General features: G+C 43.9%; 2 protein-coding genes across 11 annotated transcripts; one reads left to right on the top strand and one right to left on the bottom strand.

The window, feature by feature from the left end:
- Positions 1-241: 241 nt before the first annotated feature.
- TIPRL (TOR signaling pathway regulator) lies at positions 242-9,747 on the bottom strand. 2 transcript variants are annotated; one of them, XM_416593.8, is made up of 7 exons: positions 9,504-9,747; positions 7,249-7,428; positions 6,286-6,385; positions 5,218-5,349; positions 4,704-4,799; positions 3,928-3,990; positions 242-2,365 (listed from the first exon to the last, which is right to left on the bottom strand). In XM_416593.8, exons 1-7 carry the CDS (start codon positions 9,602-9,604, stop codon positions 2,213-2,215), a joined length of 825 nt encoding a protein of 274 aa, XP_416593.1. In that variant the 5' UTR covers positions 9,605-9,747; the 3' UTR covers positions 242-2,212. The 2 variants fall into 2 exon arrangements, with proteins under 2 accessions (XP_416593.1, XP_046761453.1); XM_046905497.1 differs by having other exon boundaries at positions 7,567-9,587.
- A 61-nt stretch (positions 9,748-9,808) lies between these two features.
- Positions 9,809-22,049, top strand: GPR161 (G protein-coupled receptor 161). 9 transcript variants are annotated; one of them, XM_015296748.4, is made up of 7 exons: positions 9,809-9,919; positions 11,639-11,749; positions 11,855-12,266; positions 12,809-13,533; positions 15,074-15,178; positions 17,417-17,548; positions 19,280-22,049. In XM_015296748.4, the coding sequence occupies exons 3-7, from the start codon at positions 11,899-11,901 to the stop codon at positions 19,525-19,527; spliced, it is 1,578 nt and encodes a 525-aa protein (XP_015152234.1). In that variant the 5' UTR covers positions 9,809-9,919; positions 11,639-11,749; positions 11,855-11,898; the 3' UTR covers positions 19,528-22,049. The 9 variants fall into 9 exon arrangements, with proteins under 9 accessions (XP_015152234.1, XP_004938290.1, XP_040505200.1 ...); XM_004938233.5 differs by having other exon boundaries at positions 11,660-11,749; XM_040649266.2 differs by having other exon boundaries at positions 11,660-11,749; positions 17,417-17,536.
- Positions 22,050-22,452: the final 403 nt, after the last annotated feature.

Here is a 22,452-nt window from a genome sequence, read left to right on the forward strand (position 1 = left end):
CCTGCCGGGGCGTGTAGTCGGCGCGGCGGGGCGGGGCGGGCAGCGCGGCCTATCCCCGCCGCCCGGGGGCGGCTGTCGGGCTGACCGGCTCGCTCGCTTACGTCCGCCTTCTGTCAGCCGCTGAGGGCAGCGAGCAGGGCGGGAAACCGCGGAGCCCCCCTCCCTGAGGCCGTTCCAGCTGCCCCGGGCACAGCATCACCTGCCGTTACTTCGGTTTATTTTGCTCAGATAAGAACGGGGCTGTGAAACGTCACGTATATTTTATTTATTAACATACAAGAGGGGAGTATAAATTGCCGTATGTTCGACTCGCTACAAAACAGCCGGAGAATCACCCCGCGCCCTCCTCCCAGCACTACATGTCCACGGTAGTACCTTTCTCAGGCAAAGCTGTACCAGAGAGTTTCTCTCACTGCTTCTTGCTGATCTGTGCGGTGTAAGAGGCAGGAATAGCGTTCTGTGTTCTACTTTGTGGTGACTGACTTTCTAAATACGTCCTTGTGATTTCTCCAACATCCGTGTTCCACTTAAACGCACAGCACCCAAAACAGATGGATATCAGAGCTATAGGTTCAGGATTCAAGTCTATTCAAGACAACTGCATCAACAGGTCACAGATTACTAAGTATGATGGACAAGGTAAAATACATATCAAATAAACATGCAGAGCACCCTTTCCAACACCAGATGTCAGTTCCAAAGGTCCCCCCAACCACACTTGAGCTCAGTGGAGCTTCGTATTAGCATCACTGAGTAAACCAAGATGGTAGCTTTCATCAATGAATGCAGACATAGTTTCCTTTGTGTTAGCACATCTGCTCTTCTCTCAATCACTGCCAGCTTTGACTTCAGATTGTGCTTTTATAAGCCCGTAAGGCACATAGAAGAGTGACTTCTTAGAGGAAAAGTGCCCTGATATGCTCCTGCCAGCACAGTATCTCTTCGCTCAGTTGTTCCCTTCCTTTTCATTCTGTGCTCGTATCCCTCTATCACCGGGGAGGACCTCAATAATATGCTATTTCCAGATGAATTTGGATTGCTTCCACTCTACATTCATTTACAGCCAGATAAACACTTTGTCCTGACACTACAGGCTTTAGGAAACAAGTGCAGTCACTTGAATAGTAGTGCACTCTTTATATAAAAACATCAGCACTGTCTTTAAATGAAAACCATTTCTCAGAAGACACGGTTAATTGAAATAACCCACCCCAAGACTTGTTTGAAGACGCACAGTGTAGAATATGAAGATTTTTAATTAAAACAGTCCAGGACATCAGAATTTACACATTCTTATCAGCCCATCAAACCAAAAGGCGTGTTTTTTTGCTACAGTCCTCAGCTTCTTGCACTTCACTGAGTGTAAGCAGCAAACTTAAGACAAGCCTGTTTAGCTCCCCCAATCTTAGAACAAACTATCGATGTAATTTAAGATTTCCAAAAGCAACAAAATTACTTAAAAGCTTAATCCACAAAATGTGAAGTTAGAATAGTGACTGCACATGTGATCACACTTCTATTGGTATTAGAACTTAAAGATTTTAAGCAAACCAAAACAATGCATCTGGAATACAAGCTAGCATCCTTTTGAAGCTACGTAAGCTCCTCTTTCTCAAACTGCAAATACCAGCATCTTGGAGAGAATCGAAGACAATAAATGCCCTTTCTCCCCAGCCAAGAAGTAACTTGATGGGTTATCAGTTTGCAGTAGGAGAAGCAAAATCTCTCTCTTAGGACTGAAAGCTCAAAACATACGCAGAGGAATTTTATTTACCAATTTTTACTGTAGATGATTACTCCATAGAAATAGAATTATGCCAATTTTATGACTAATATTGCTGCTTCAGATATCAAGAGACTAGCAAAATCTTCATGGAAGCGTTTGTGTTGGAGGGCCCAGGCAACAGTCCTGCCTCACTGGTGAGATGAGCAGAACCCACACTCTTTCCTTGTGAAAGTCCTTCTCCAGTGCCTTTGAAGACTGTAATTGACCACCGCTCTATCATTAACTCCAGATACAGGTTTAAAAGAAACAAACAAACAAGATAGAACAACCATTAGCGAAACCTTCTTGAAATGAGTTCTGTTTTCTGTCAGGGCTACAGAAAAAATAGCCAAATTCTTTATTCCACTAGTAGTGAAACTGCACCCCTCAGTAACGCCTACACGATCACACCATCTCCAGTCTAATTCAGTCCATATAAAGTCACGTTTATTTTGACTTAACACATGTGGTTTCCAGCGATGCCTCCGGATTATTAGATTCCAGTGTCCCTGGGAATTCTAGTTTTTCACATATTGTCTCCTTTATGGGTAGATACTGAGAGATCTCGTTAGGTTCCGTGAACAGGGAAGGTGGCACATGCTAAGGAGCAAAAAGTTTAGATGAAATGAATGAACAAAAAGGAAAGAAAAGGATTCCAAAGAACAAATATTTATGGACAGCTAATCTTTAGTTTACCTGATTCAAACACCCCGAAGTCACGTGGCACAGAGAAATTTAGGTTATTACTTCAAATAAAACACATACAATCTCTTACTTCTTGAGTGTCATCAGCAGTTAAGGAAAAGTATTTCACATTTCTAAGCAGCAGATTTTATCTTCACACAAAAGTCAGAGACGTTCCAGAACATCTACAGTGTCCATATTTCAGCGCTGCACGCTGTCTCTTTGAGAGTCTAACTTGGATGAGACCAGGATGGCCATAATGGATTTAATGTTAAATGTCTACTGGTCATTGCAATACATTCCCTGGAGCTACTGATAATTGACACTGACATCTCAACATACGTCTTAGTTTGAAGAAGTCCACTACAATGCTTAGCTACTTATATGGAATAGTAACTGAGTGGATTTTAATTTCGCATTTGAAGAAATTAGTTGGTCTAAGTTAATTCATATCTTTCCCTGTAGATTCCTGCAGATGACATAGCTTCACACACAGACATTTGTCGGGACAACAGAAAACAACCACAGCCTACACTGAGTGCACAACTTTCTAACAACATCCCGTAAAGCAAGAAGTATAGAGCTACTCAAGTACAACCTGAACGTCAGATACTCCTAACATGCAAGGAATTCTACTGCCACTTCAACTAATTCAGACTTGAGAATTCTTTTCTCCTCTACCTACTGGAGCTGATCTAAGGAACAGGAAAGCAATATGAAGTATGAGGTTAAAACAAAACCTACATCAACTACTTGTGTTTCAGAAACCATCAAACTATCAAAAAGATCATTCCTGATTTAATCGCCTTGATTAGGGATCACATATTGTTGAAAAATGACAACCTGTTCCTTTCCTTAAGGAGAAAATATTTGGGCAAAAACATTCCCTCGGAACGTTAGCCTCACATTAGTCACACTTTACAGGTGAAGAAAAAAGGGAGAGTACCTAAGAATCATACATTGGGTAAAGAATAACAAGTCAACATTACAACTGTAAACGTGCCACAAATGATTCTGAGCTACTGCTTGGGTTTAAGATAAGCTATTAAAATTGTTCTGAGAGAACAAACAAACGAATCTGTAGCAACAAACAGATTCTGACTTCTAGTCCGTGTTGTGAGCACACAGCCAGCACCAAAATTCAACATCCTATTCAACATCAAAATTCAACATAGGGAAATGAACTACCTGACTTTGTGACTGAACAGTTCTAAAATAATAACAGAAACGGCTGTTAACTCCAAAGTAGAAAAATTAACACAATCCCATATATTGTAAATGTGATCACTGAATCATCTTCACAGGTCAATCTGCCCCGAAATCCCTAAAATACAAACTACACACGCAGGAGGACCCTCCCCCTGCTTGGATTACCAAAGGATATTTCAAAGGAATTACTGACACAGTATTTTCTTTGTGGACCATAAAAGAATGTTAAAAAGCAGACAAGGAAAAAAAAACCATTAAAAATGTAATACCTTTAAACTTGATATTTTGCTTTCCCTCGATGTATATTCTCGCAACATATAAGCCTTGTCAGACTGATGGGGAAAAAAAACAAATCACAAAGATTCATTACAAAATTATCAGAGTGCAAAATGAGCATTGTAAAACCACTGAATTCAGGAAACATTTGAATGTGACTGACCACGGATCTTCAGCAGAAACGTACATTCAGGCTCCCAGAGACAAAGCATGGCATCTTTCCCAAAAGTCACCTTTTTGCACACAACAGTTTGAAAATCTATGACTGAATGTCTTTGTCAGCCTTCTCTCAGAACTCCTGCATCAGTTTGTTGTCAGCTGGACACAATAAGCAAATCTGCTATGTTCTGTCTTATTTATGGGATATTTGAACTCAGCATAGTATAGATACTTCTCTGCAAGGTTAAACTTGCAGTCATAATACTAGACAAGCCAAAAGCAAAAAAACCCACCCAAACCTGTAACAACAACATCACACCATTTACTGTTGTCTATTTGTTGTCTTGTACTGCCTCTCTAAACTGTGTCTGTCAAACGTATTTAAATCATTATTTAGCATAAGCTATAGGCTACCCTGCTCATATAACACCCAGCACTTGGCTGCTGCTTCAGCACCACTATAACAAAACAAACTTGAAAGTTTGGTTTGGGTAACCTTTGTGCCCCAAAGCATCAGTACTGATATACAGGAATATCAGCAGGTCTTCTCTGAAAGTAATACTGCAGGTGAGCATCTGTAAAACATTCATAATGGTGAATGAGGGCTTACCTCATGGTGAAGCCTCGTGTCGTTCATCCTGATAAGTACTCCATCAACTCGCAAGAAAAACCTCAACAGCACAAAAAAGCTGGAAGGCATGACTCTCTGAAATATAAAGATGTTCCATTCAGCGTAACACAAAGTTTTACTTTAGCCATGTGTTTACTTGAGTCAGAAATTCACAACAGAAGACTATGAGTGAGCTTTCAGTAGTAAAATTCCTAAGCTGGGTCGGTGATAAACTACAGCTATCAGTGGGCAGCAGAGCAGGCCATTGCTAAAGAGCCTAGGGATGCAGAAAGGAAGACGGACAAGCAACTGACAAACTCCCTACAGCAAGTGACAAAAAGATTTCAAGATAACCATTTCCAATAACACTAATTTTAAGAGCAAGAATAAAGAAATTCTCATTTTAAACTTTAAATTCTAGAAGGAATAAAATGCAAAGGAGTGACTACACTACAGCTAGCTACATCGGCTAGCTGGGTCCCCAAGCCTCTTGCATTCACCTCTCAGTACTCACTATTTTTACACTCAAACTCGACACGCCGTGATCATGAAGCTCGTCTTCAAACAGAAGTACTTCTTCAAAAAACATGATTTGTTCCCTGGCCTTCAATTTCTCTGTATTTATATGTTCTGTCGTAGGAACAACCTAAAGAAAAAGATCAACAGTTAGCAGACTGTTTGCTGTCAAACTGCATAAAGTTTCTCCCGTTCTTTGAAATCCTCCGTTTGCTACCTTTCTGAAGGGAAAAGCTCCCAGAGCCCTACGCTGAAGACATCCAGAATTCCAAGAGGCAAAGTTAAAACTGAAGCCAAACTTTCCAAGAGGAAACATTGAGCAAAGCAAGAATCAAGAATGGAAAGTTCTAAACAAACCGTCATTTGAGTACAGGTTTTGTAGCCTTCAGCAGCAAGCTGAATTTGAAAATATTCAAAGATGCCCTCATGTTTAACATGCAATTGAGGCCTTCTGGGTTGCGAACAGTTTTCCACGCAATTGGCATTTCTAGCCAACTGCAAACCCCAAATTTCAATAAAGCCTTCCCACAGAAATCAAGTACCTAGAGCTTTTCCATCTTCTGCTCTACACGTGCTCATACATTTCTGCTGCCCAAAGAATAGGGGCCAACAAGACAGCTTACTTTTATGCTGCAGGTTTGATTCCAGAGTAACTGTAGTGATCTGTAACCAACACAATCCTAGGGAAGTAATACAGATTATCTGCTTAGTAGCAAGCAATCTGTATACAGTAATGAGCAGTTGGCAACTTCAGCCTCATTGTAAAATAAAGTCAAGGGTGGGCCTTGTCACTGAAATATGAGGAATTACTGTTGCAAAAACAAAAACCAAGCAACAACAAAAAAAAAACCAAACCACCAAACCTGAAGTTTTTTTTAATAAGCTGTGATTTGATTGAGAGAACACAATGAGAAACATGAAAAGCTCAAGGCATGCTTTGAAGTCAGAAACTAAGAACCATGCAGAATTTATAAAAGCCTACTGACAGGTCCAAAAAAAAGAAAAAGTGCTCTGTGTTTGGCTGAAACAACAGGTAAACAGCATGCAGCAGGGGAAAAATGCTTACCTTTAGTGTTGCAGTATCTCCCAGCAATGTTCCTTTGTAGTCAGTTGTGTAGGTCCAATCATAAGGCTTGACAACTTCCTTAGTGTGCTCAGTCTCACTCCTCGAGAAGTGAAAAAGAACACAGCACACTTTGTAGTAATTGTTAAAAATTTACAACCTCACATAAGGTTATATGTTATGATTCCCACACTCATGTCCTAACTACTCAAGAGAAAGAGCAGCATTGTCTGTAGTGCACTGGTGATGTCAAGACTTAAGCACGTGGCATTGGTTCTTCCGCAACAGCTGTTTTCAGAGGGAATTAGAAAACCATTACCCAAATTCCTGTGCTAACATTGCCTTGGGCTTATGAGGCCAAGTAAAGATTCTATGAAAATAAAGACTTTTAAACGCTGTTGAAAAGTCTGCAGTTCACAATCATTTCTTCAGGAAGCAGGCAGAAATCATTTTGCTGACAACACAGCAATAATTAACAACGCTACCTGTTTTTAAGACAGCTTTCATTTCTCTCCTTGACTTATTCCTAGGAGCTGTGCCACTAATTTGCTAAATACTAAGCAGTACAATAAGTTCTCATGCACAGTGATTGTCCTGCTACAGTCCTAAGGCTAAGATGTTGAACTACAGCATTTTGCACTTTTACACACCAGTACACACACACCTGTAACGTGCAAGCCCCCATGAATTTGAATAAATAGAATCAGAACTAAACCATATTAAACATGCAGTTAGTTTTAAGAAAGCCAGGAAGTTACTGAAAAATGCAGCTGACCCCGAGTAACAGATAGGATGATTATGTCAAAAAAAAAAGAAGCTAAGTGATTTCTGCCAATACATCGATTGCATCAATGGCAGAACTAAATACAACACGGTCTTCAGAGTTCAGTCTGTTGCTTTAACTACTTTATAACAGTTTGGCATACAACACAGCAGTACTTGCCCACTGGTGATAAAATACTGTACCTGCTCTCTTGCCACTCCTCTGCACAAGCCACTTTGATCATACCTTGGCAATTATTGACACATTTTAAAGCATCTGTTGCATTGAACTCAATTCCAAAACCATGTTCATGCTGTATTCTCAGGATATTGTCTCCAAACATCATCTCTGGCAGGGAAGGCATGTGTAATTCTTCAGCCAGCCTGCAAAGAAAAATAGCAGTCCAATAAGGAGACATGAGTCAGCCATAGTTGAGTGAAAACAATCTGTGTTTGTAAGTATTCTCTATACCACAGTAATTGCCAAGACACACCATCAGTATGTCTTAAAAACATTGTTACCTTCCCAGTTAATCAGCTGACATGAGTTGCAGAATCACCGATCCTAAGTGACTTTTCCACTGTAAGGTTATTCCTAAAGCTTGCCTTCTCCATCAGGAGAGTACAAAAGCCTCACAGACAGGAAGGAAAAAAAGGGATGATAAGGATGAAGTAGCAGCTTTCAGCCCATTGCAGACAAACCTCTGGACGATCCAACAGCTACTTTTGCAGATGATCAGATAGTTTTATGAAAGGGTACTTATTGTCAGCAAGTTTAAACCCATTACACAGCAGTCCACGCTACCATCTTTAGAAGGCTACAAAACAGAGCCTGAAAACAAGCACGGCAGAGCACGTTAAAAGCACAGTGCAGAACACACACCTACTGCTCTGCTGACTTCCCAGCTTTGTAGAAAACCCATGTTGGTATTCATAACCTCCAAGCATGAAAGCTGTGGGACCAACTGAACTTGGTGAATAGAAGAAATACAAATCCCTGCAGAAAATATAAAGCCATTCCAGCTCACCTTTTGAGTTACATCATTTTTTATACATACACTGTACAAAAATAAATATAGATGCACACTGCTTTATGCACACACAGATATTGTTTAGCAAAATATATATTTCATACACTTCCACCATTCCCTCCCTACCACTAGGTGCTTTATTCATTAAGATTAAAGAGTTTATGGCTTAACCATTGTACCTTTGCTTTTCTACCTTTTTCAACACATTGTGATCATCTCAGCATCCCTGGAAAACATCTAAAAGGATAAAGGTAATTTCTGAAATGTTACAGAGGCAACTGCTTCATTTAAAATAGCTACCGTGAAAGAAACTGAGCAGAACAGAAAATGCGCACAGTGAGTAGCCTGGTTTCTAGACTGGCAGTTCAGGTCTCCCTCTTGCTTAAAGAAAACAGTTAACATTCTCCTGAACTTTATCCCTAAGATCTTCATTTTTAAGAGACAGCACTTTGTGAATTAAGTCTTCACAAACATGTCAGAAAAATGGAGTACTGCAGTAACAGTCCTTCTTCTCCTGCAGACACGGGCACCACTCAACTGAATACTGAATCCTCTTTACAGATAAATCAGTAAAACACACATTCAAGTTTTCTTACCCGCAACTACAAAAAGTGCAGGACCATTAGGGAAAAGCATTAAGATTATTGTGCGTAGTGAGCACCAAATAAAAATAAGAGTTAGTAACGCCATTCCCACATGTTTGGAGGCAGATATGTAGTTTAAAAAGTGAGCATAATGCCGTTATAATACAGAAAAGAATAATGAAGTTTACTTGGCTTCTTATAAGATAGAAACAAAGCGTAAAACTTCACCATAGTGGACTCACGCAAATAGAAAAACTGAAGGCAACACAACTGAAGCTTTCCTTCACAGCTCCCCAGATGCTTATTCTGGAAACTGAATTCTAGAATTATCTGTCAAACTCAGCTGCCACCGAGGTCAGCTAGGGCCCTAACAGCTGAACTGTTCAGCTCCACATTAGCAAATCTGACTTAAGCACTCAGTGCTGACACAGCAGCGTTTCATCCAACGGTCTGACAGCAGTGGAAATTACTGCTGCGAGAAGAAAGCAAACAATCAATTTTTAATGAAGTCCTTTATGTTACGAAGAAGTAGCTTACAGGAGTGTGTGCACCACGCATAAAAGCATCTTAATGATCCTTAATAGATAATCACGAAAAATCAAGCTTCCAGTTAGCGGGTGTCTGATCGCTGAGGGCCGGACCTCCATTGACGAGATTCTGATAGCTGCCCGTAAGCGAAACCAGCCCAGGCTCTTCAAAAGGGAAAAATAAAATAAAAGATATCCGAGATGCCGGGCACGCTGTATTGGAGCAACGTCTCCCCGCCCAGGTGCGGCGGTTCCTCCGAGTACCCCCGCTCCCACAGGCGGGTTCCCGGCCCCGCGGCGCACGGCTCCCGCCTCACCTCTCGGCCTGCGCCGACTTCATGATGTGCGTGCAGACGGCGCTCAGCTTCCACGGCCCAAAGGTGAAGTCGCGCCGGCTGCTCTGGAAAACGGGGTGCATGGCGAAGACGGAGGACGCGACCCCACCGAGGAGAAGGCCGGAAGGGGCAACGGCGGCGGCTCACCCTTGCCTGCCCTTCCCGGCCCCTCCGCTACGGCCGCGCGCCCCTCACGGCAACAGCGCCTCTCCGTAACCGCCTCCTCACCGAACTTCCGCTTCCGGGAGAGAGGCCCTGCACGCGCAGGCCGGAAGTCATGCGGCAGCGGCGTGCTGCGGGGCGCTGTGCTGTGAGGGCGGGCGGTGGCTGCGCATCCCTCCACCTCTGCCCCACTCCTGGCGGCGCCCGGCCGGGGGGAGGTCCTTAAAAGTGACCAGGTGCGACAGCGCGGCAAGCGCCAAGTCCCGCCTGGTTGCGGAGAACTTTGGAGTCAAGGACAGGCGGGCGCGGCACGTGGTTGTCCCTCGCACCTTGGGCCACTCCCGTGCCGCGCTCCCTGGGAGGCGGCAGCAGCAGCCGCCCCCGTCCGACGCGCGGCGGTGTGCCGGCACTCGTGGCTGGGAGGGCGGTTGGCCGCGCTGTGCCCCTCGCTGTGCCCGCTGACGTCTCCCTGCGTGAAACCGGCCCGTGCCTCTGCGCTGTCAGCGGGGCCGGGCGGCCCTGCGGCAGAGCCACGCCGTTCCCGCGGGTTGGGCCCCACCCGGCGGCGGGGGCGGTGCGAGAGAGAGAAAGGAGGCGGTGGGTGGGTGGGGAGAGGGGCGAGCGCGGGGCGGGGGCATGGCGCGGCTCGACCGCCGACACCCGACACCTCCCGCCCTGGCGGAGGCGGCGGCGGGTGAGTGCGTGCGGTCCGGCCGTGCGGGACGGGGCGGGCGCCGGGCGAGGCGAGGGATGCGCGGGATGCGCGGCGTGGCCCGGCGTGCGGGAAGCGCTCCCTTCGCTTCTCCCCTCCGGCCTTTGTTCGCTGCCGGAGGGAGCGCGGGGGCAAAATGGAGGCGATCCCCCGGCCCTGCCCGCCGGCCGTGGGGTGCGTTCTCCTTCGGGCGGGGTGCGGTGTGGTGGGGCGGGACGGGGCAGCCCCGAGGGACGCGCGGCAGCGAATGTCCCGAGGAGAGCTGAGCTGTGCGGCATAAAGCGTGGTCCCGCAGCGCCGTCAGGGAGAGTCGTAGGAAAGCGCAGATAAAGACTGTAAAAGATGGCTCTGCGGCCTGACGGCGCTCCCGGGGCCGAGGGAGCCTCCCGCGTGAGACAGAGGTGCCCCGAGCGCTCCCGGGCCTCCGGGGGCTGCAGGTGGGCACCGTCACGGCGGGGGAACTTCAGCCCCTCTGTCTCCAAGGGGTGTGAGTAGCAACTCTGCATTGAGAAGCTGAAACCAAACTCTTTTCTTCTAGTTTTCGTATTTGCACTTTTAACGTTATTTGTTCTGGGGTGTTGGGCTGCAGCTGGGTGTGGGATTGGATGAAGGAGGTCGGGGCACAAGCTGGAGGCAGCGGGGAGAAGAGGCTGAGGAGCCTGGGGGAGCCTTGAGATTCCACCAAAGGAGGTGGTGAGGCATCGGGTTGGGTGCTGAGCACTGGGGCTTCATGAGATTAAGGGTTTGTGGGCACTGCCGTAGGGTGGGCTACAGCTTAATGCCAGCTGTCTTTTGTACCCATTGTACTGAAGGCTTCTTTATCCCGGGCCTTCGGTGTTGGCGATAGAATTGCTGTTGTAGCTAATGTGATGATGAACACGGAGAGAGCACGCTGAGAGAATACGTGCAGTGATCCCTGAGCCTTTGGCTGTTACTTGGAAACTGTTAAGGAAGAGTCAGCAGGATATGAGTATGAGCAGGCAGATGTGCGCAGACACCAGCACATGGCTGCGTATGCAAAGCCCAGCGTAACCATCAGGATCAGCTGGCCAAACTTAAATACAAAGTTTACCTTCCTTCAAGAAGTCCAAGATTTAGTTACATCATTATTATTTCTTCCAGCCTAGACGTACAGCTGGCTGGTATGGCTTAGAAAAAAGTAAGGTACTTAGAATATTTATAAATAAAATGTGTTGACTTTTTATGTTTCCTCCCGTTCCACGTGCCTCTTTCTGTCTTTCAGATAGCTTCTTCCCTTTTCTAGGCTTGGCTCTGCCACTGACCTCCGGTGTACCCACTGGCAATCTCCTGCCCCTTTGGTTTCCCACCTAAAATGATTTCCGGCGTCCTACAGGTAAGGTTTAATTGATGCAGACGGAAGAGTTTCCAGTCTTTGGAGAGAGCGTGAGGAAACGTCGGTGGAAAGTCGCTAAGCTAAGCGGTGTTGTTCTGCTTCTAGGTGCTCAGCATGTCTCGGCGGCTCCTGCTCTGCTCACTCTGACCATGAGCAGCAATTCTTCCCTCAGCAATGGGAATGGTCTGAAGAACCTTACCACGCAGGAAGACGGCGCGGTCAGAGTCACGGAAGCCATTGCTATCATCGTCATTGCCGTTTTCATCTGCGTGGGCAACCTCATCATTGTTGTCACCCTCTATCGGAAGTCTTACCTCCTCACGCTGAGCAACAAGTTTGTGTTCAGCCTGACCCTCTCCAACTTCCTGCTCTCTGTCCTGGTGCTGCCTTTTGTCGTCACCAGCTCCATCAGGCGGGAATGGATCTTTGGAGTCGTTTGGTGCAATTTCTCAGCCCTGCTCTACATGCTCATCAGCTCAGCCAGCATGCTTACTCTTGGACTCATAGCCATAGACCGGTAAGTGGCTTTTCATAATGGGCGGTAACTGATTGCTCAGTCATTCCGTAGGGTGACCTGTTGGCTGTTTGTAGGCTGGAGAAGCACTGCTGTGGATAACTCTGCGTGCAGTTGCAGTGTCTTTTTCCTTCAGTCCCATGTGAAATTTTGACACAGAGCAGAAGAAAGCATTGCCATTGATAATATAGAAAGTTGACGTGCATCTAGCTGTTTTTAAAGGAAACAATGCTGTAATAATACGTGACTTGAAAAACAAGAAGTAACAGTTTAAAATTCACAGCCAGGGGCAGATTTAATAGATATGTGTGCCTTCAGCCCGGTTTTACAGTCTTTTCTGCAAAGCTCTGTCTTCTCGCATTCAATTACTCTTAACAGGCTTCCTGATACAATTAATTCACTTTGAGGTTTATAGAGAAGTATACGTTGAAGTTCAGAGAAAAGAGCCTGTTCTATAAATGGTACTATATACCAACATCATAAAATATGGTTTTTGCTGTTCATCGTTTGTGCTCCTGTTGACATTTTTTGTTGCTGTTCACCAGGTACTACGCTGTCCTTTACCCTATGGTATACCCAATGAAGATTACAGGCAACAGAGCAGTGGTGGCTCTTGTGTATGTGTGGCTCCATTCCCTCATTGGCTGCCTCCCTCCCCTCTTTGGCTGGTCGTCTTTGGAGTTTGACCAGTTCAAGTGGATGTGTGTGGCAGCGTGGCACAAAGAGGCTGGTTACACCGCCTTTTGGCAGGTCTGGTGTGCGTTGCTGCCTTTCGTGGTCATGATGATCTGCTATGGGTTCATATTTCGTGTGGCTAGGATTAAAGCCCGCAAAATCCACTGTGGCAGTGTTGTCATTGTGGAGGAGGACTCCCAGAGGAACGGGAGGAAGAACTCCAGCACTTCCACGTCCTCCTCGGGAAGCCGAAGGAACGCTTTCCAAGGGGTTGTCTACTCTGCCAACCAGTGCAAAGCTTTCATAACCATCTTGGTTGTCATCGGTGCTTTTGTTATTACGTGGGGACCTTACATGGTAGTAATTACATCAGAGGCGCTCTGGGGAAAAAACAGTATTTCCCCTGCCTTGGAGACATTAGCTACGTGGTTGTCCTTTTCCAGTGCCATTTGCCACCCATTAATTTATGGACTGTGGAACAAAACAGTGCGCAAGGAGCTACTAGGAATGTGCTTTGGGGATCGGTATTATCGTGAGTCATTTGTTCAGCGGCATAGGACCTCGAGGCTATTCAGCATTTCCAATAGGATCACAGGTAAGATGTTCCTAATGCCATTAAGAGCGATTCTTCCTATCTGTGCCTAGTTGGCGTGTTTCAGAGCTCTGTAAACAAAGTGGGATGTTTCTGAAGGCTTCAGCAATCTTGTTTGGTTTATCACAGACACTTGAAAGGAAAATGTATTTTTTGTGGGAGATAACCTCGTCCTCTTAGCCCAGCCAAGTTTTCCCTGCCAGAGAAGATACAGTAATTAAGTTAATAAAAATAATCTCTCTCACACTCTTCTCATGTAACTGCCATTTTGTTCTGTTGAGATTTAAGCACTGCTGACAGCATGTTTTTTGAGGTGGTTAAGTCACCCTCCCTAGAGACTTTAAAGAACCATGCAGATGTGGCGCTGAGGGGCATGGTTTAGTTGGCGTGGTACTGATGGGTTGATGGTTGGACTGGATGGTATTAGTGGTCTTTTCCAACCTTTAGATTGTATGATTTTGCCACATATACTGCATGCTGGCTCTATACCATAACTCTTGAAGAGTCACAGAAGTTATGCTGCTCTTATTGTATTACAGTATTTCTGTAAACTTTGATTTTATGATTTTATATATATATGTGTGTGTGTGTGTGTATTAGCTTTTTTCTGGTCCTGCTTAGAATCTTCCAAAAAATAAGATGTTTTCATAGGGTTCCTTGGGACACTCCAGGCAGAGGTGGTAACTAAAGTTACTTAATTAGGAAGGAAGGTCTAAAATGCAGAAGGAAGGGAAGAATAGCAAGAGGCGTCTGTTGTCTCTTTGCAACCTGGAGTCACTGGAAGAGACTCCATCTAAAGGAAGGAGTTGTGCAGCTGCATCACATCACAAGCTGCAAGAGATTTCTAATTCTCCTCCCTTTGCCAAATCTATATCTAGGAGATGATGTGGATGAGTATGTTGGGAACTGAGGTGGGAGGGAAAACATAGGAAAACTTTCTCTTTCCAAGTGATAAGAAACTGATGATAGTTTCAAATGGATTGGGCGTACCAGCTGGACGGTGATAGAAAGAAAAAAAAAAGATAAATCTTTATGCAGGATCCAAAGAGAGCACTTATGTAAGAATCCTAGATTCTCCTCCTTCCTGTATTTGAGAATTTGAAAGAAGCCAGCTCTCTCAGTGCCCTGGTATTGCTAGTACATTTCTTGCTATGCTAATGGCCCGTCTCACCTGCTGGTGGCTACCAGGTTGTTCTCTGGCTAGAAGGTGCCCGGCAAGTGATCCCATCTCTCTGGATGTGTGTGCTCAGTGTTCAGCCTGGCTGGCTGATAAAACATGCAATTGCAAATGGAGTGGGAGTTAGATGGTGTGGGTAAAAGAGAGTCTTTCCATATGGAAGGACTCCAAAGATACTTGAAAGCAGCTCACCTTATATTTCTACTTGTGAGATGGAAGGTCCAGGTGCTGTGCGCTCTGGAAGAGCAGAGTAAGTTTTGCAGATACAAGAATAAATGAGATGGTAGAGTCAGTGTTACTGTAAGTTCTTACTCTTATAGACCACTTAACTATCCACTGAATAATGAGAATGGAACTCTTTTGCAGATTTGGGACTATCCCCTCATCTTACTGCCCTCATGGCAGGTGGGCGGCCATTAGGAAACAGCAGCAGCACAGGAGACACAGGTTTCAGCTGTTCACAGGATTCAGGTAAATAAAGGCTCTTGCTCTCTCTTCTTGGGCAGGAGTTTGCACTTGTAACTTGGCAGAACTCTCTGGGATAATCGGTGTTTACATACTCAGATGTCTCTTGATGGATGGAAAACATGAAGCATCTGTTCCAGCTGTCACAACAAAACTGCTGCAGTTCTTTTCCTTCCTCGCTCTCAGTATATCTACTTGCAAGGAATAATGACCCTCCCTTGCTAATGCTTCCTGGGAATGGGACATACTGCATGGTTTTCTCCTTCAGTTTCTGTCATTCTTCTTGAACTTTGCCTGTATCCGCAAGGAACAGAGCAACAAAGTGATGTGGAGAATGCCTCTCTGATTCCTAGTTTGTAATAGGCTTTGTCACGTTGATCCTGCAGTCTAAACATAACTGCATCAGATGCTTTCAGCTTGTGATAGTGTCACTACTTAAGATCTCTCAATTGAAGGTAGTTTGGAAAAGGAAAAAAGAGTTCTGCCAGTAATTTTTCTATCCAAAACTGTAACTACATTTTTCTGGCAATTATTTTGGCTACCACTCCTTAACTGAACTGTAATTATTTTAAAGAGTAGTTCTGCTCTAGAGACACCAGAGGGTGATCTTTTAACAATTGCTTGGTACTACAGGTTTGTTTCTTACATTTCTAAAGGAAATCTATGGAGCTGGGTTTTATTTAGGTAGTAATTTTATGCTGGTATTTTTATGCCTGCTGTGAGTATTCTGCAACTGTGTGCGGCAAATGAGAGTAACATCACACAAAGCCTGCTTTTGTTTGAAATCATTGTGTGTTACCATCATTTCTGAGGAATGATACTGAGCATTTTAAATGAACAAACCAAATGTATACCTTAGGCCATTAGATGTTCTGCTTCAAAGAAGAAAGAATCTTCTACCTCGCTAGTAGCACCCTTCCATTGTACACAGGTACCTTTGGAGATCAGTAGGAGTCAACTATTTTCAGTAAGCAGGCTCAAACCCCACTTGATCCACAGAACAACACAGGAAGTTGCTAACTTGTTTTACGCTGTGTGTTAGAACATCAGCTCATTGTGTGCTTAAGGCAGTCATATGGCAGAACATGCAAATTTCATTTTATATAATGAACAGATAAACTTTTTATCAAACAATGAATTGTCAACAAAGACTAGACCTATGGAGAGGTACGTTGTCTAGAGATGCATTTCCAGCAGTGTCTTTCTCTCGCTTTCTGTAAAATTGGCACTGGAACACTTCCTTGTTGCAAAAAGAACAAATTTGAATAAATACCAAAAGTATTGAAATGAGTGAAGAGGGATGTGAAGTCACCAGCTGGAGGAGTTAGGAAACTTGTGAAGGCTCTTTGTCCTCGCCTGGTGCCATGTCACAGGATGCCATGAAAGTAGCGGTAAAGCTAAAGAAGCTGTACCTTGCAGCACTGGCTTCTCTGAGGGCTGCTCACTCAGCATTGTCTTGGCATCTCTCCAGAATGCTTGCTCTGCCCCCCCCTTGTACAGCCAACACACCAGCATCACAAGGGAGGACTGAGCTGCAGTCTTGCTGTTTGTATGAAAGCACTGCAGAGATGTCAGGATGAATTTCCTTGTGCTCGTACACTGTTTTATATTGAAAAGGTGCAAAGCAAATACTGAGAGGTGAAATGACTGATAAACTGAAAATGAATTAATTGGAGAAAAATTATTCTCAGCTACCAAGCATTTTTTTTTCCTACTAAAATACACTTAAAGAAAATCAAAATAGGTTGTCAAAAACTGAATGGCAGAGGAAAATTCTCCAAATGAGGTTTCCACTGTGGTCTGATTACAAGCGTGACATTTGGCAGCTGTAGTTGTCTGCCTCTCAGGTGGCCATCGTTAGCCTCTGTCCTGATCAGATGTGGAAGCTGCCCTTGGCTTTATCCTTTATTTACAGAAGGTAAGGTTTCACCTTTGTGTGATGTTCTATTGATGTTATAATCTGCAGTTGAGCGTTTTGGAGCCACCTGAGGTTTTATATCACTAACGAGAAAAGAATTCCCAATCCTTTCCATGAAAACTCTGACCTCATTCATTTTGTGTGCAGTATTTAATTAAAACTAAAATTTGCCTACAGAGACTGGGTTTAGGTAGCTTTTGAAGGAACTGTTGCAGACTGAAAAGATTTTGCCACCGCTTAACATTTTGGTTTCTCTCTTCATGTAATTTTGTTATTGTATCTGAGCACTGCTCTTATTCACTTTGAGAACACTTGCTTTGTTTCAGGAACGGACACAATGCTTCTTGAAGACTATAGCTCAGATGGCCCTTCTCTTCCACATTGTGTCTATCCTCCTCGAAGAAGGAGTTCAGTGACGTTTGAAGATGAAGTAGAGCAAATTAAAGGTAGGCTTAGGGGTAAGTATGAAAACGCTCAGAACAAAATATACTACCTTCTCAGTAAGCTTCTCCGAACCTTTAGAATTGCCTGAGAGCACATCATAGAATGGCCTGGGTTGAAAAGGACCACAATGGTCATTGAGTTCCAACCCCCCTGCTATGCGCAGGGTCGCCAACCACCAGACCAGGCTGCCCAGAGCCACATCCAGCCTGGCCTTGAATGCCTCCAGGGATGGGGCATCCACAACCTCTGTGGGCAACCTGTTCCAGTGCGTCACCACCCTCTGTGTGGAAAAACTTCCTCCTAATATCTAATCTAAACCTCCCCTGTCTCAGTTTAAAACCATTCCCCCTTGTCCTATCACTATCCACCTGCATAAACAGCCATTCTCGCTTCTGTTCATACGCTCCCTTCAAGTATTAGAAGGCCACAATGAGGTCTCCCTGGAGCCTTCTCCAAGCTAAACAAGTCCGATTCCCTCAACCTTTCTTCATAGGAGAGGTACTCCAGCATATCTAATGACTGTTCACCTTGAGAGACCTAACACCTAATGCAAGGACAGCAGAGAGTAAGAGCAAGTCTTTCTTCCAGTTCTGAAACAGCAACAGGCAGCGACAACAGTTAGATGGTGGGATTGCCTTCATGCACAGCGTCTGTGCTGCGTGGCAGTGTCCTCTCTGCAGCTCCACTTGTCTAGCTGCTACTGCAGTCTGTTTTGTTTCTCAAGGAACACATTTTTCTGCCTTCATACTTTCATTCTGTTAATCCAGTGCTTCGCGTTTGCTGCCTACTCTCAACTTGCTCGTTCATAGCCTTAAAATCCTTCTATTTACAGACTTCATTGATGTAAATATAATTGTGTTGTTTCTATTTTTGTTTGTTTTTAACTTCATTGACTGGGCACCTTTCTCAGTACATGCAGCTGAAAATAGATGAATAGTGCAACTTTTTTTCAGTCAGCTCATGTTGATACTGCAGTAACAAAGTGTTACTGTGGTGATCTGTGAATGTTGCAAGGTTAGCTTAAGGTAGGCTGATTGTTGTGGGAGTATGAACTAGAAGTCTTGGTATTGAATGACTGAATTTACTAAATAATAAATTATTGCCATCAGTGCACAAATGAGCAGAATACCTCAAAGCATCGAGTAATGATAAAACCTAGCTCATTTTTACAATTATGAAATAATAAGAGTTTGCATAGATTAGAGTCTTGAGTTGGAAGGGACTTCAAACATCAGTTAGTTCCAACCCCCCTGCTGTGGGCAGAGCTGCCACCCACCAGCTGAGGCTGCCCAGGGCCCCATCCAGCCTGGCCTTGAACATCTCCAGAGATGTGGCATCCTCAGCGTCTCTGGGCAGCTGTGCCAGCACCTCACCACCGTCTCAGTGAAAAAATTCCCCCTCACATATAATCTAAATCTCCTTTTTTTAAGTTTAAAACTGTTCCCCTCATCAGATTCAGAAAATCATTCAACATGCATGTATAAACACTTTGCTTCATCAGATCACATTTTTTTTCCCATTTGAATTGGAGGAAATCTTTCTGTACTTAATCTATGTGCTGAAGCTTTGTGTTCACCGAATGGTTTGGAAATACTGGGTATTCTTGGTAAATGAGCTGTGTAGGGTAGTTACTTTACAGAAGGCATGATCGTGCCTTTACAAATGAATCGATATTGAAGTGTTTGCACAGCCATGCTGTTTGTTCTGATATACTGTTTTTTTTGTTGTTGTTGTTTTCCTTTCAGAAACTGCAAAGAATTCTGTTCTTCACGTAAAAGCTGATGTTCATAAATCTCTGGACAGTTATGCATCCAGTTTAGCAAGAGCTATTGAAGCTGATGTGAAAATCAGCTTGTTTGGAGAAGGTGCTTTACCAGGAGCTCTGTTTCCTGCGCGGACTCTGCCAGGAAGCGGTATGAACACACGGCGTGGCATCAGGCCCCATGCTAGCCAGAGACTTCAGCTTCAGAGCATCGATGAAGGGAATATTTGACAGAAGAACTAGAGGAAAATAACTGAATGAAACCACTAAGCAGGACCTACCACGTCTGTTACTGTTTTAACAGAAACAGGATACCTCTTTGGGACGTTTTCAGTGTTTTTTGAACACTTGAATGTCAGTTGAATTCTGGTACTTGCATCAGCATTTTGCAGCAGTATTTACTTATTGTTTAGGGTGCTATGAGACTCCTTTTTGCCACATCTTAAACCTGTCATGCAGAGCATAGGAACACAGAGCTTGGTTTTGTCAAGCAAATCATTAGTCCATTGAATCACATTGTCTCTTTTTGGCCAAAGCTGACACAGAAATGGAAAAACAAAAAGTACGTGCAGTGTTTAATAATCGTAGTGATCCTTTTCTGAACATTAGGATCATCCATTTATACTTGATAGCTCAAGTGTTCTGATGAGAGCTTGTACATTGGTTACTACACACAGTCTTACTGTCAAGATTCGCAAATAATAGGGCATGGATTTCACTAAGGGACAACAATTGAGCTTTACAGGGAGCTCATGTACATTATGATTCTCCATACCCTTGCTAGCAGATATTTCTGGCCATTTGTCAGAATGCTAGGTATGAAACCTAATTGCATATTGCTTCTGCTTTATGAGACACCAGCTTCTCCACATGTAATGGGTGGAAGCAGACCAGCGTTGGAAGCATCAGAGAGATGTTTGAGAAAGACATCATTGCAGAGTTCTTAGTTTCTCTGAGAACTGCAACTCTCTTCCCTGCTTTTGCTTTCACTAAAAGATCACCCTGCAGTTGCAGGAAGCTTGACAGGACATAAATAAGGTATTACCACTTTGATCACATATGCAGGATTCATCTTTTCCATAGAAGGAAATTCTATGAGTTATTTTTTAATCATGAGAGAATGTAGTACTTAATAGTTACCTCAGTGCGTATATTTTTGGAGTTTTAATTCATTAATCTCTAGAATAAGACCATTTAGCACTTATGTTGCACCTTGCACATTCTAAGCACTGCACAGACTTTACCTTGTTAGGCCTTTGTGAGAGGGCTGATCAGCCCCACTTGCCAAAGTAGAGGAATGCAGCAACAGTTGAGCCAGAAATGAAAGCGGCTGCAAGAGTGGAAAGATTTGTTATGAAAAGAGGGATGAAGTGGATCTTCTGAGAATGCCCAGCATGAAGAACCTCTCTGTGCCTTCCTAGCCTGGACCTTTTCTTCCTTTATGGAAGTTACTGCCCTGTCTTGATGTTTATTTCAAGGAGATGGATCAGTAGGATATCCATTTCTTGAGGTTGGGTGTCAGTAGCAAATGGACTTATGGACCAAGGGCCTGTATTTATTTACTGTGTGTCTGTTCTCCACTGTCCCTCATTTGAAGTGTTCCCCCTTTTTTTTTTTTTTTCTTTCTCTTAGAAGTGATCTGAGTTTTTGCAGCAGATTCCTTGGAAATTGGAGGCAGACTGTTTACATCTGGTCAGAAAATTAAGTGCATGGTTGTTAAATTGCATCTGCTTGCAACGTGCTCAAAGGTACAGAAACAAAAAAAAATAGGTTTTGAGGCACAGCCTCAGCTCTGTACTGATTTTTTTTAGACATCATGTTTGTCCATCTTCTCAACTTAGAAGTACATTTCAGCACAAGCTTACATCTGTCTGTGGGTAAAGCAGCTTGTCTTTGAACTAGCCTGAATCCACGACGTTCCCAAATAAGATTTAATTGCATGCTTAAAATTCAGCACATGGTTTGCTGATTAAGAACGGGCTCTTAACGCTAGAACACTTAAGCACCGTAAGATGGCTCTTTGAATAATGCAGGATGAAATGAGCTGTGGACTGGATAGAGAGCTGATTGCTCAGCAGCAGTGTGTGTACAGCTCCACGCTCCTGTATTTTTTTACTTTCTGTGTGTTAGGTAACTTGGCACTTTGGGGCGCTTCAAAACCCAGATCCCACTGTTTGCCAGGAAATGCCCTGCACTGAGGTTATTATTGCTGTCATTAATACTACAGTCGCAGTTGTTCATAGTGGTCAGTGCTCCTTCAGGTATGTGCTTCCCTCAGAGGGCTTGAAGTGTTTTATCTGCATCCCTTTTCTTTCACATTCCTGCTTCCCAACGAGTTGAGCAAAAGTGTCAGTGAATGCGGAAAGGGCAAAGGTGGGTGAAGCGAAGTCAGTGCCAGGCCAAAACTAGTGGGGTTTTTAGGAGCAAAAATTTTTATGTCACATGGTGAACGCACAAATCACTCATGTTTTGTAAAAGGGACATTTTTCACAACGATGCTGAGCCAAATTCAGTCTTCAGGCAGGTCAGCGAGGCTGCAGCTGTCCACACCAGTACTGAATTGGGCTCTCAGTGTTCATTTCACTAATCCAGTATTTAGTATGAATGTTGTTAATATTTTTGCTAATCAAATTATAGCCTCTCCGTATTTCTGTTATTACCAGCATCATTTTCTCACTTGTCATAAGTTAACACGGTAATGCACACAGTTTGTACAATTGTATCCCCCATCTTAAATACAGAAGGAAAAAGTTTCTAATGGTCCAAGATGTTTGTTTATAGCCCTGTTAATTTTAAATTAAAACTATTTAAAATGCTTTTATGTTAAAAATATGTTGAGCTTAGAGTATGAACTTGGCAGCTCTGGCAGCTGGAGTCTGTAGATGGAGGTGGAGCAGAGCTATGGCAGCACACGGCAGTGCTGGTTATGAGTGCTCCGCTCAACGGTGCAACTGGCCTCACTGTGCCCCTGTCATCCTATGTCTGCATTAATCAAGCTGTGTTGGTATGGCAGGTCTTAAACTTCTGATGGAGCATCTTCCCAAACTGACTTTTTTTTTTTTTTTTGGCTATGTTTTTATTCTCCAAAGTAACAAAGGGGCACACCTTGTGAATTTTATGAAGTTTTCCTCCTTTTTCAGGGACAAAAGGGGGAAA

This window comes from Gallus gallus, chromosome 1, assembly GCF_016699485.2.
Source record: "Gallus gallus isolate bGalGal1 chromosome 1, bGalGal1.mat.broiler.GRCg7b, whole genome shotgun sequence".
Classification (NCBI taxonomy): domain Eukaryota; kingdom Metazoa; phylum Chordata; class Aves; order Galliformes; family Phasianidae; genus Gallus; species Gallus gallus.